This window comes from Channa argus, chromosome 13 (assembly GCF_033026475.1).
Source record: "Channa argus isolate prfri chromosome 13, Channa argus male v1.0, whole genome shotgun sequence".
Taxonomy (NCBI): Eukaryota; Metazoa; Chordata; class Actinopteri; order Anabantiformes; family Channidae; genus Channa; species Channa argus.
The window spans coordinates 26,254,955-26,267,026 of record NC_090209.1 but is presented as its reverse complement, the minus strand read 5'-3'; the positions used below and the strand labels follow the sequence as shown (position 1 = coordinate 26,267,026).

The window sequence follows — 12,072 nt, the reverse complement described above, 5'->3', positions numbered from 1 at the left end:
GCTGCTGTTATGTGTTTGGTTTTTTGTGCTTGTGTGACCTAATGATTGTGTCACATCTTAAAATGTAGTAACAAATAAAATAGAATTAAAATTAGCTATGAATAACAAGCTTTTAGTGCTGCAACTGCTTCCCTCATGAGGTCAAAGGTCCCCTCATCTTAAAAGGGCAGGTTTAAGATGATGTACAACACAATAATGAGCAGATGGAAACGCTTCTGTCAAATGTTGCAGCAAAGACTAAAGACGAAAGCAAAATATTTCCTTAATGACACTGAGGAACATTTCTGTCCTCAAGCACAAAATATTTAATGTTGGTGTCTATGATGTTGCTGCACAGCAAATCATGTTGCATGAATGTTCTATGAAGGTTATAAAATATTTGCCAGGAGGAAATTCACAGTGCTCTCACTTGTACTGATAAAAGTAACATGAGCACTTTGTGTATGGATGGATAAGAGGACGGGCCGACCGGGCCCAGACTCCGTGTGACGTCAGTTTCAGAGAGCAGAGTTAAAAGATGCAAAATGACCAAAAGTAAAAAAACAACCAAAAGAGTCACAAACTGTCGAACCAATCAAAATGAAGCCAGAGACAAAAACAAACCCACAACTTTTACTAAACCATTTTTCACAGTAATTAACCAGAATAAAAACTTTTCATCCATTTAAAGTTGAGTCATGTCAGGTCAAAGACTAAATTTAAAAGTTTCTAACAAACTCTCATGTTTACAAAATCTACAATCTTATAGTGTTTGGTGACTAATTTACTGAATAATTATTTTTTTTTTAAATTATGGATAAAACTAATACTCAACTAATGAGCTTTGTTGTTTCCTTCAGCTGTATCTCATTTTTTTACTTTTTATTTATTTAAATTTTTTCTACTTTCGGCTTGTTCCGTGAGTTCAGGGTCGCCACAGCAGATTTGGCACCGTTTTTACAGCACATGCTCTTCCTGACGCAACCCTCCCCAGTGTCTCCCGGGCTCGGACCCCTGCATCTCATAAATCACTAACTCAGAGCCTAAATGTGGTTAAACCTGGTCAGTTTTACTGGAGTTGAAACGTTGAAATATTAAAGACTGAATCTGGAGTTTTCAGCTAAATTCAATGAGTAAAGGGATGAAACGGACTAAATATTACTAATACAGAGTTTAAGCCTAAGAGTAAAGTTACTTTGAGATTTGTTCTTAAATAAAAAAGTGCGTTATAAATTAAAGGTGTTACTATTATTTTTACAAATATTTTATAAATCAGAAACTAGATTCAGAGATCATAAAAAATATATTTGTATAGATTGTAAAAAAGATTTACGTAATAAAAAACCTGTAATTAACAGACTATTTCCTGCTTTTGCACAGAACAGGAATATTCCTTATAAAATCTGTACTAAAATGCACCTGTGGAGGAAACACACAATGTCACAAACTTTATGAGATAAAAATGACCAAACACTAAACATTATTGTAAAAAAAAGAAAACTAGATGCTGAGCAGAGCAGCTCAGAGACAAACAGCTGAACTAAGTTGGCAGCAGCACGATCAGGTGATTTATCGCCATTTAAACAAACTTTGCTTTGCTTTGAAGTCGGTGCGGAGAGATGTCGTTCCAGCATCTTTTTCTTGAAAACACACCGAGGTCCAGACGCCTCTTTAGGCTTTTTATGCTGTGGAGATGAAACTAGCACAGAAACTCTTGGGGACACGTCTCTGTCTTCACAGCCCAGACGCAGCGTCAGTCTGCAGAGCGTCTGTGCTGCGTCTGTCAGCAGCATCTCTGCATCCCGGCCGTTTGAACGCGTTTGAATCGACACTGGTCGTTCTCAGGAGGACAGCGAGGGACCAGGCAGCATCTGTTCCCTTTTTCATCCTCGTCCTCTCTGAAGTGCACAGGAATCGGCCTCGTGGGGAACAGATTACACTGAGCTACAGCTTAGACCAAATAACAAACGCGAAGGAGAGAGCATGGATTGTGTTTTGGTGCAGCAGGACAGTCTGCACCTTTGAGTGTGGATGTCTCCGGAGAAACTGTGAAAACATACAGATCTGACATTAAATAACACATTTTACTTCCCTTTGTGTGTAAGGTTTAGTCTGAAAATCAACACATTATTTATTTCTAAAGGTTAAAGTAACAAAGATCCCAGAATAGAATCCACATGGAGGCAGAGCGTGTTATGAATATAATATAAATGTGTGTAAAATTGGATCTGAACTGAGGTGAACTCACTGCTCTGAACATGTGGCAGTAGGAAAAGCTGCAACCACAACCTGAATTTTTAACTAAACTCGGGTTTAACTTGGTGAAGTGACGTCAGTGCAGTAGCTGCTGAACTGCTCCTTTTTCCACACTGGTGCCAGAGCAGATACTACAAAGCTAAAGGTAAAACTAGACAGGAAGGGTGGAGGTGGTGACGGTGTTGGTCGTCACGGGAACAAAATGGACAGCAGGTGAACAAACTCAACTCAAACAGATGCTTTCTTCTTCTTCTTCTTCTTTTCCTCCTCCTCAGGTTCCAAGTCAACAGGAAGCCGAAGGTGTGGAGAGACTCGTTTCTGGTGGAGAGAGGGTAAATGCATCACCTCAGTGCTGCTGCTACTGAGGTTACACCAGCCTTTAGATGCAGAAATGCTAATAAATACAAACATATCGCAGGACGTTCATGTGAGGACACATCCTCATGTCCTCACATATGTCATCTAACCATGTCAGAGAGGACGAGGTTATTTATCCTCCCTGGGATAATTAGCATATGTTAGCAACGTTTGTGGGATGTTAAAGACCTTACATACCTGCAGCAGAGGGTAGAATGTGGCTTTCACTGAAGTAAGACACTAAAACTAATACTAACTAACTAATAAAACCAGTGGGTCAAAGGTTTACACCTTTGCTGTCTTCTTTAACAGCCTGCAGGCTCCCACAAATCCGTGTCATGACTTTAGAAGCTTCAGATTGGATGATTGATTTTGCTCATCATCATGGGAAAATGGAAAGAAATCAGCTAAAACTTTCCTCCAAATGTCTAAAAGTCCCGTATTTACAGACTCCCAGAGACCAGAACTGAGAATTTTGGTGCCAAAGGCTGAAAAGAAGCTGAGGACAACAATAAAAGAACCAGTGAAGATTTAGGTGAAACTTCTAGAAAAGGCCTTTCCACTGCCCCAGAACCAGCATAGAAAAGTACCACTAAGGTTTTTAGATGAGCACTGGGACAAAGATTTCTGCCCAGGGGAGGGGGAGCAGCCAGTCTAAGCTCTGAGGGGGGAGCAGGAAGCTGGGAGGCGGCAGCATTGTGCTGTTGGGTAGTTTGGCTCGTCCTAAAACTTGAGCCGAGGACGTCAGCTGAGGAGCTAAAGCGTGGACACCAGTGGAAACACACCTCAGAAATGGTTGTAAAGTTGTTTCCTCATCCAAAAGAAACAACGGGGACGAAAGGTTGTAGAAGCCTTCTTTCGACCCTGCGAGTGATGAGAACACAAAGAAATATTAAATTAAAAAGCTGAAATGTCTCTGACGAGCAGAGTAGTCGGACTAACTGAGCTAACAGAGGGAAAATGTCTGAAACCTCCAACCTGCCTGTGTCTGGCCTGTTAACAGGAAGCTGCTGCACCAGCGTGTGGAGGGAAAGGAAGTGTCCCAGGAGGAGAACTTCCTGCCCAAACACCAGCGAGTTAAAGACCTGTGTCAGAGAGCCGAGTACCAGACGCCCTGTCAGCAGATGGGACAGGTACAGAACCAGAGCCTGTTACTTACTCCAGTCCCATCACCTGTCTCACCTGTCAGTCGATTACTATTCGTATTCCATTACTTTATTAATAATTGTCTGTCTGTTTATTTTTCTTTACTCACCTTAAATCCAGTATCTTTCTATAGACCCAATATTTTACTGCTGCTTCCATTACTTTACTTTTAATGTATTATTTACTCCAGATCCCACTACTCTCTATTCCAGTGCTCACATCTGATTATTTACAGGCCTCTTCAGATCCTAAACTGACTGTAGGTCGCTGAGAGTTGTTTTTACAGAACGAACCTCAGTAAAGAGCTTTTTTCTGGGAATAAACAGAGAAAATCTGAGACGGCTTCTGCTGTAATAAACAAACAGAGACTTGAAAGAGACAGTAGAACAGTGAGAGACTTTTGTCAAAGAGACAGAAACCAGATGTCGTGTGTGCACAGCAGACAGATACAGTGACAGCAGTGATGACTAGAAAGTGCTCAACACAATGGAGTCCAGGCTGCAGAATCAAAGACAGCAGACGTGAAGAGAATCGAGATGGAGCAGCACAACAGAAACTTTTCTTCTTTCAGAGAGTGTGTGTGTGTGTGTGTGTGTGTGTGTGTTCATGCTTGTTTGAGGTTAATTACACTTGTCGAAAAATCCCCATAGCGAGTTGATTAGTCTCTTAGCAACAGCGTCTGGCTGCTGCTGGATGGCTCTGATAAACAGCCTGAAGAAATCTGTGTGTGTGTGTGTGTGTGTGTGTGTGTGTGTGTGTGTGTGTGTGCGCGTTAGCAATTAACAATTCAACTGTTTGTCACTGTTTAATACCTTCGAGTGACTAACTGCGAGAGGTGAAGAACCAGAGGCAGCAGCTCGCTGCAGAGCTGGACCCACCGAGCATCAGGGGCTGTGTGGTTGTGAGGGGGGAGGGCTGATAAAAAACGTTGATAAAAAGTTGGCTAAATCTTTTATTAACATTGACTTTATTTATTCCTTCTTGATGAGAAAGAACCTTAGTAAAACATGATAACGTGTTTCCCTGGCACCATGATATTCAACAGATTCACAAACCTAAACTCTTACATTTACAGACATGATTGGTGCAGTTTTCATTAGTAGACAGACTTTAAATTTATTTAAACCTCTACAGATGTGTCAGATCAACATGTGGACTAATGATCCACTTTAGCGACCCCGAGGTTAAAGGTGGCTCGGTGGGTGGGTCATCAGGCTGGGATGCACAAATCTAACGGTACAAATCCCAGCCCACAAACCAGGTGGGGATGGGCTACACCACGATAAAGCTTATGTCAAAAGAAGTTCCAAAGACAAAGAACATGACTAGAAAGAGATGAAAATGTACAAAGTGACACAAAAAAATGCTAAGAGACGCCAAAAGATCTGAAAGGAACAAAAAAAGGCACCAAACAACCACAAAGTCAAACAAGACTCCTTTGTCTCTCTCAGTCTGAAGTTCCTGACTAGAATTTGTGGTGGTGGTGGTGACTCACTCAGTAAGCAGAGGTTTTTCTGTCAGCTCTACCTGTACAACCATTTTCTATAAACAGTCAGATCATCGAAGTGACCTTTGCATCTCGATAACCATGTTTATCTGGAGGAGCTTAGATGTGTTTTACCGACTGTAAGTTAGTTTACATCTACAGTCAAACACGTTTTGTTGAATTCTCTCTGACTGCTGTTTTGTGTGTGTGTGTGTGTGTGTGTAGAAGTGGCAGTGTGTGGAGGACGCCACAGGGAAACTTCGCCTCTACAAATGTAAGAACGAGGGAGGGGGGCTCAGAGACTTCCAGAGGAGCGCGGCTGGTCGGCAGCGTCCAATCAGCATCAAGTCTCAGCTGTACCAGCGCGACTCCGATGCCTGCAACTGTGACCTCCAACCTTTGGAACTGCAGCCCTACATGAGGCCGTTCAACAAGAAGCCGTTCTTCTTCAAGAAGAGTGAGTGGTCAGGATGTACACACACACTATTACACCATCAGCCAGCATCTCAGCGTGTATGATGACATGCAACACCAGGGTCCCTGCACTACAGGGCACGAACAGACTTCAAAGCCGTGAGTTTAAGAAGATTGAACTTTTAAGTACATGTCTGCTGTGGGCAGCAATAACTGAAAGAGGATTGTTGTGAGTTGGAGAACTGTCACTGCACTCAGCACTAAAAGCACAATTAAACTATTCTAAGGAGCATTTCCTGGACGTTTGGTACAAACAGGATCAGCCAAGTGGCTCATGTTGAACTTGAGCATCTTTCCTGATGTGATGCTGACCTCTAGTGTCTGACATCAGAACTGCATCATATCCTTAATGGAACAGATAGAGGAACAGATATTTTAGCTTCTGCCATTGTCCCCATGTTTAACTTTACTTCACGCAACAGTAAAGATGAACTGCACTGCACAGACTGAATGATGTGATGTAAATGGTTATTTCGTGTTTGAAAGCTGTGACTCTGTGTGGAGTCACAAAAATACTACTAAGGAACAAAAACCTGAGAGAAACTAAACAGGCTCTAAAGTGAAAAAGAAAAATACTACACAAGCATGTAAATGATGCAAAGGGGCCACAAAGTCGTTTTTCTTTCCCTCCCTTTGGGTCTGGAGGTCTTATTTACAGCTGATAGGGGTCACTTACATTTCACAGACACTTTTATCCAAAGCAGCTTAGAAACCACCGTTAAGGGCAACTGAGGGTTCAGTGTTTTCCCTGAGGACACTTTGACACGTAGCCAGGAGAAACCAGGAATTGAACGCTGAACCCTGCTCATCCAACTGTTTAGTTCTGACGTTGGAAAGATGCTAAGTTTTCCTTCTTTTGCTTGTAGAATTCAAAGCCTTGAAGAGTTATTCCAGAAACCGCTTCAGTCGCTCCGTGTCCACCACGAACATTTTCCACGGCAACCGCAGCCAGGTGAACAGACCTGAGGAGTCTGAGGACGAGTTCAGCGGGATGGGAGGTGTTCCTAACATTGTGGCCCTTCCCAACTCCATCAAAGTCACACACAGGTGAGTGTCTGAAAAGCAAGTCAAAGTGGAGCTGAGTTTTTATGCAACGAGCTAATAGACGTTCTTTTCCCTGCAGATGCTCCATTCTGTCTAACGCCACAGTGAAGTGTGATACAGGAGTTTATCAGTCTCTTCAGGCCTGGAAGGACCACAAGCTGCACATAGACCACGAGGTAACACAGACAGGGACCAACAGGTGGACTTGGGCTCTGGTTTTAGCCCATTTGTGACTGAAATATATCGCTGCTCCCACCAGATTGAGACGCTGCAGACGAAGATAAAGAACCTGAGGGAGATCAGAGGTCACCTGAAGAAGGCTCGTCCCCTGGAGTGCGACTGCAACAAATACCTGTAAGATGAATGAATGCACACAGTGAGGGTGATCGTAGGTGAATTCAGCTTTCCTTCACTTAGCGTCTGCTTTACAGTTCCATCCTCAACTTAGATGTTTTGCTGCTTTGTTCTTCACCTGCAAGTTGCTTTGGACAAAACCCAAAGGACTAAATGTAAATGTGGTGATGCAGCAGTTGTTCTGTATGTTTTTCAGCTACAAATCCAAGCTGAAGAACAAGCTGAGATACAGAGGAGGCACCCTGCACCCTTTCAGGTGAGGCTGAGAGACTGAGCTTCCACGTTTAGGTCATACCAGCAGTTTTAGAACCAAAACATCAGACACACGCCTGTCAGAGCAATGCAGCTCTTCAGGAGACAACTCAGAGGACACACAGCCATTTAGGCCAGTTTCTAGTTAGACATTGGAACATTCCCAGTGGCAGCCTCATAGCTCAATGGGTAGAGCATCAACCAAATCCCAGCCTACACACCAGGTGTGTCAGCACCTGCATTGCCACCCAGTATTAACCTGACTGGTTAAATGCAGAGACTGAATTTCACTTTTGGTGGTTTTGGAGGTTTATGAATGTGGTTTAGTCTGGGTCAGTTTGCCGTCAGGAAATAAACATTGTTTTGGTGCATGAACACGTAGCAGTTGGTGTATTTGTGAGGTCGTCGACCTCCAGAGCTCCAGTGGTTCAGTGTGTTGACTAAATGGTCAGTCAGTCAGTATTAGGATCAAATGAAGAGGTTTTTGCTGAGTAGGCAGCACTGCTTCAGTTGTGATGGGACAGAAGGCGTGATGCCAGTAACTGTCCTCACAAACATAGGAGTACAAACGCATGTGTGTGTTTACAGGAAGGGCGGGGCCCGAGACAAGAAGGCGTGGCTTCTGAAGGAGCAGAAGAGGAGGAAGAAGATGAGGAAGATGATCAAGAGGATCAAGAACAATGACACATGCTCGATGCCCGGCCTCACCTGCTTCACACACGACAACCAACACTGGCACACTGCCCCCTACTGGACACGTAGGACACACAGAGACTGAACTAAACAGCCAGACAAATATAAATAACCAATACACTATATTTCATATGCTGTTTTAGAAGTAATGTGTGACGTTTAAGTGTGTGTGTGTGTGTGTGTTGCAGTGGGTCCGTTCTGCGCCTGCACCAGCGCCAACAACAACACATACTGGTGCATGAGAACAATTAACGAGACGCACAACTTCCTGTTCTGTGAGTTTGCCACCGGCTTCCTGGAGTATTTTGACCTCAACACAGACCCATACCAGGTATACACACACACACAAACACACTCACACTCACACACACGCACACACACACACACACACACACGCACACACTAAAAAAGCTTCAGAAGACATGTTTTCCAAATGTTATCTGCAGGTAGAAGCACAGTGAAACTCCACTTCAGCGACACATCCAACAGGATGCTATGATAAAGGTCATGTGACTGATGAAGTAGTTGAAGGGTATAGGCCACCTGTTAGAGACCCCTCCCCAAAATACTGGTGGGCCCCTGCTGCACTGCAATATGTCTCCACATTTGCTGTGTGATCTTTTATTTAAACACAGATTTATTTCCGGAGTCCTGATAATTCATCCTCCCTCTTTACAGGATGAGTGGGCTACACGTCCCCTTACTCCTCAGTCTGTGTGAATCCTGTTGATGCTTTGTGATATAACCTGAGCTTCTTGCTCTTCACTGTTCACAAAGATTTAGCCTGAAATTAGGAGAAAAACATTCAGGTTTGCTGCAACATATTTAAAAAAACAGGTCTTAACTTTTGAATAAATGGAATCTATGAGGAACTGGTTTGAACTTTAGGTGAATGTGGCTCAGGAGGTACAGCTTAATGCTTCAATCCCTGATTGGTTATTACCCACTTGTACGATGCCAAACAACTACATGCAAATTGCTCCACTGGCACCTTCCTTATTTTCCATACGTGTAATGTTTGATTCAATAATAAGTTCATGTGAACGTGTAACCATGACACAGTTAATACAGCTGCCTGTGCAGGTCTCTCTACAAATGAGAAACTGCATAATAGACTGACAGTTTACATTCATGCATTCTGCCTTAGACTGGAATGTGACACAAGACAAAGCCTGAAGATCAGTTCATCAAGAGTCAATTATGTTGTTATGAACATTTATTGCAAAAACAAGGTCTAAGAAATGACAGGTTGCAAACAAATATCAAAATCCCTTCAGATCAAAAACCAGTAACGTCATATTTATTCTGGAGCTACAACTCCAGTTCATTAAAAGTTGGGACGATGTGTAAAACCTAAAAAACAGAATGTCTTTATTTAACAAATCTCATCAACCCATATTTTATTCACAATAGAACATAAACAACATATCAGGTCCAGGACTGTTGAGCAGCTAGAATCCTGCATCAGACAGGAATTGGACAACATTCCTCTTCCTCAGCAACTGGTCTCCTCACTTTCCAGATGTTTACAGACAGTTGTTAAAAGAAGAGGAGATGATACACAATGGTGAACATCACCCTGTTCCAACATTTTTAAGACGTGTTGCTGCCATCAAATTCAAAATGAACTAATATTTTCCATGAAATAGTCAAATGTCTCAGTTTCAACATCTGATATGTTGTTTAAGTTCTATTGTAAATAAAATCTGGGTTGATGAGATTTGGAAATCATTGCTTTCAGTATTTATTTAGCTTTTACACATTGTCCCAACTTCTTGGTTATAATTCCAAACGGTCCTGTAGTTTAATTCTAACCATTTTTTTCAGTCATGACCTGAATATGAGCTTAATTCTCTTTTTTTCACAACTGCTTGATTCAAATCCCCATGTGAACAGATCTGTCTTGGTTCCTTCTGGACAGAGGAAGACACCAGTTATTTGGACAAAACTTTCCATTCAGCTCATTCTAAACACAGGTTCTCTACATGCAGTTGTTGTCAGGTTTTTACTAAATTACAGTCGTGTGGTTGTGTTCTCTCTCTCTCTGTGTCTTTCTCCACCTTCAGTTGATAAATGCCGTCAGCTCTTTGGATCGAGTGGTTCTCAACCAGCTTCATGTTCAGCTGATGGAGCTCAGAGGCTGCAAAGGACATAAGCAGTGTAATCCTCGCACGCGCTCAGTGGAGCTGGGTACGACGCACACACCAGCCCGTTTCACAAAGCCGACAAACATGTTCATGCTTTACAAAGTGTTCGGATTCCCTCCCTGTGTTGCGTCAAAGATTCAATTCTAAATGACTAAAAATGCACTTTCTCCACCAGTAGTTCAACCTGCTAGTAAATATGGGTTGTGTGTAGATTAATGGACAAAAAAAATAAAAATTTATATAAATGTCAAATTAACCTTTTAACACTTGAAGCCTATAGGTGGCAAATGTGGAAATATGCTCCATGACTTATCTTATTGTGGAGAGGGGCTGTTGACCCTCCTGTGACCCTCTCACAAAAAAGCAGCACTGGCACTTTTTGAGCTTAGCTTTAAGTGGGTGTGTGTGTTTGTGAGTGTGTGTGACACACATTAAAGGACACAATCTTAAGTCCGAGGTCCATGTGTATCAGCTGTTTCTGCTCTGTCTTTACTGTGTTTTAACCCTCAGCTGAGCGCGTCTTACTTTATAAAGAGCCTTGTTGCTAGTGTGCAGAGCAGGAGCAGCTGTCATGTCATCACGTTGGTGTCTCATATTGTCGTGGTGGACAAACTGTATCACTGTGTCCTGGCACAGCGTCCACATTCATCGCGTCAGGTTTATTTCTATGAAACCAAAACAAAATAATCTCAGGACACTTTATACGATGAAGCTCTCGAGAAAACCCAACAAATCTCATTAGTGCAGATGCAGCAACGCAGCCACACTATGCTGAGGGGATGTGTTAATGGTGCATTCAGGTGTCCACAGCCAGCGCGTAAAGTCTAAAGACAAGGGAAAATAAACAGATCGGCCACTTTGCTCACTAACCAATCACACTGTCTCTTCAGCAGGAGGACGGGAACACGGCAGTTTTGACGACTACAGGTAACACACACAGACAAACACTCTGAATGTTGCATGTTCTCCTGAAAAGCTGAGGGCTGCTGGTGGTGGAGAGTGAGTGTGTGTGTGTGTGTGTGTGTGTGTGTGTGTGTGTGTGTGTGTGTGTGTGGGTATGTAACATGCCGTGTATTTGTTACATCAGGGTGTTTGAGAGAAAGAAGTGGCCGAAAGTCAAGAAACCTTCGTCATCTCGAACCCTGTGAGTCTTGCTCCTCCTCGTCCTCCTCTTTGTAGTTACTGACTGCTTTATAACAGCCTCTCTGTCCATCTGTCTGTCTGTCCATCTGTCTGACTGTCCATCTTTCATCATCTACAGTAACAGTAGAATCGTGAGCCCATCTTTATGTCCGTTAGCTTTGTTTCTGTAAATCCATCAAACGTTAACTCTGGATTTTGCCTGTGAAAACAAAGATTCTGTATTGCAGCCAGTTTAGGATCAAAACAATAAAAAAAAATATTGAGTTTAAGAAACATTTTACCTGTAAAGAGCCAGTATCTCTATCCGTTACTCTCCCTGCTGCATGAATCAGAAACACATTTCTGGGTTTTTATGAATTTTATTTCTGATCGATTATTTTTCCTTATTTGACATTTAAGATGTGTTAATGGTTTTTAGTTTTAGCCTCTAATCCAGGTGTAAGACACTATGCATTTGTGATGAATTTGTGATTCTTGTTTCTTTTAGTCAAATTACAGTGAAAAAAAATATTTCTCTCCTTTTTTACAGGCATTTTTAAAAATGTATTTCTTATATTTATATCTATATAGATATATAGAAAGATTTATATTTATATCTTCTAAGCAAATTGAACTGGATCTTCAATAACACGAATACAGTTTTATTAACATTTAGAGTTTAAGCCTGGTAGAATCGGAATCTGTGTGAAACGTGGGTAATTTAGTTCATTACATTTCTTCCAAGAAACGGTGACGTCAGAG

The 12,072-nt window shown here is 42.2% G+C and overlaps 1 protein-coding gene across 9 annotated transcripts in view; it reads left to right on the top strand.

The window, feature by feature from the left end:
* Positions 1-12,072, top strand: part of LOC137139274 (extracellular sulfatase Sulf-2-like) — a 67,669-nt gene that overhangs the window by 50,948 nt on the left and 4,649 nt on the right. For 7 of the 9 annotated variants that reach the window (XR_010916291.1, XM_067526293.1, XM_067526289.1 and 4 more), the window contains 12 exons: positions 2,511-2,567; positions 3,596-3,725; positions 5,450-5,681; positions 6,565-6,745; positions 6,822-6,918; positions 7,002-7,096; positions 7,293-7,352; positions 7,937-8,106; positions 8,230-8,372; positions 10,108-10,231; positions 11,079-11,115; positions 11,276-11,332. Coding sequence is in view for 8 of the 9 variants with exons in the window: in XM_067526293.1 (XP_067382394.1) it covers positions 2,511-2,567; positions 3,596-3,725; positions 5,450-5,681; positions 6,565-6,745; positions 6,822-6,918; positions 7,002-7,096; positions 7,293-7,352; positions 7,937-8,106; positions 8,230-8,372; positions 10,108-10,231; positions 11,079-11,115; positions 11,276-11,332 (1,383 nt within the window). In the remaining variant the exon portion in view is untranslated. Of the gene's footprint in view, positions 1-2,510; positions 2,572-3,595; positions 3,726-5,449; positions 5,682-6,564; positions 6,746-6,821; positions 6,919-7,001; positions 7,097-7,292; positions 7,353-7,936; positions 8,107-8,229; positions 8,373-10,107; positions 10,232-11,078; positions 11,116-11,275; positions 11,333-12,072 lie in introns of those variants that run through there. The other 2 variants (XM_067526292.1, XM_067526296.1) reach the window with 2 other exon arrangements.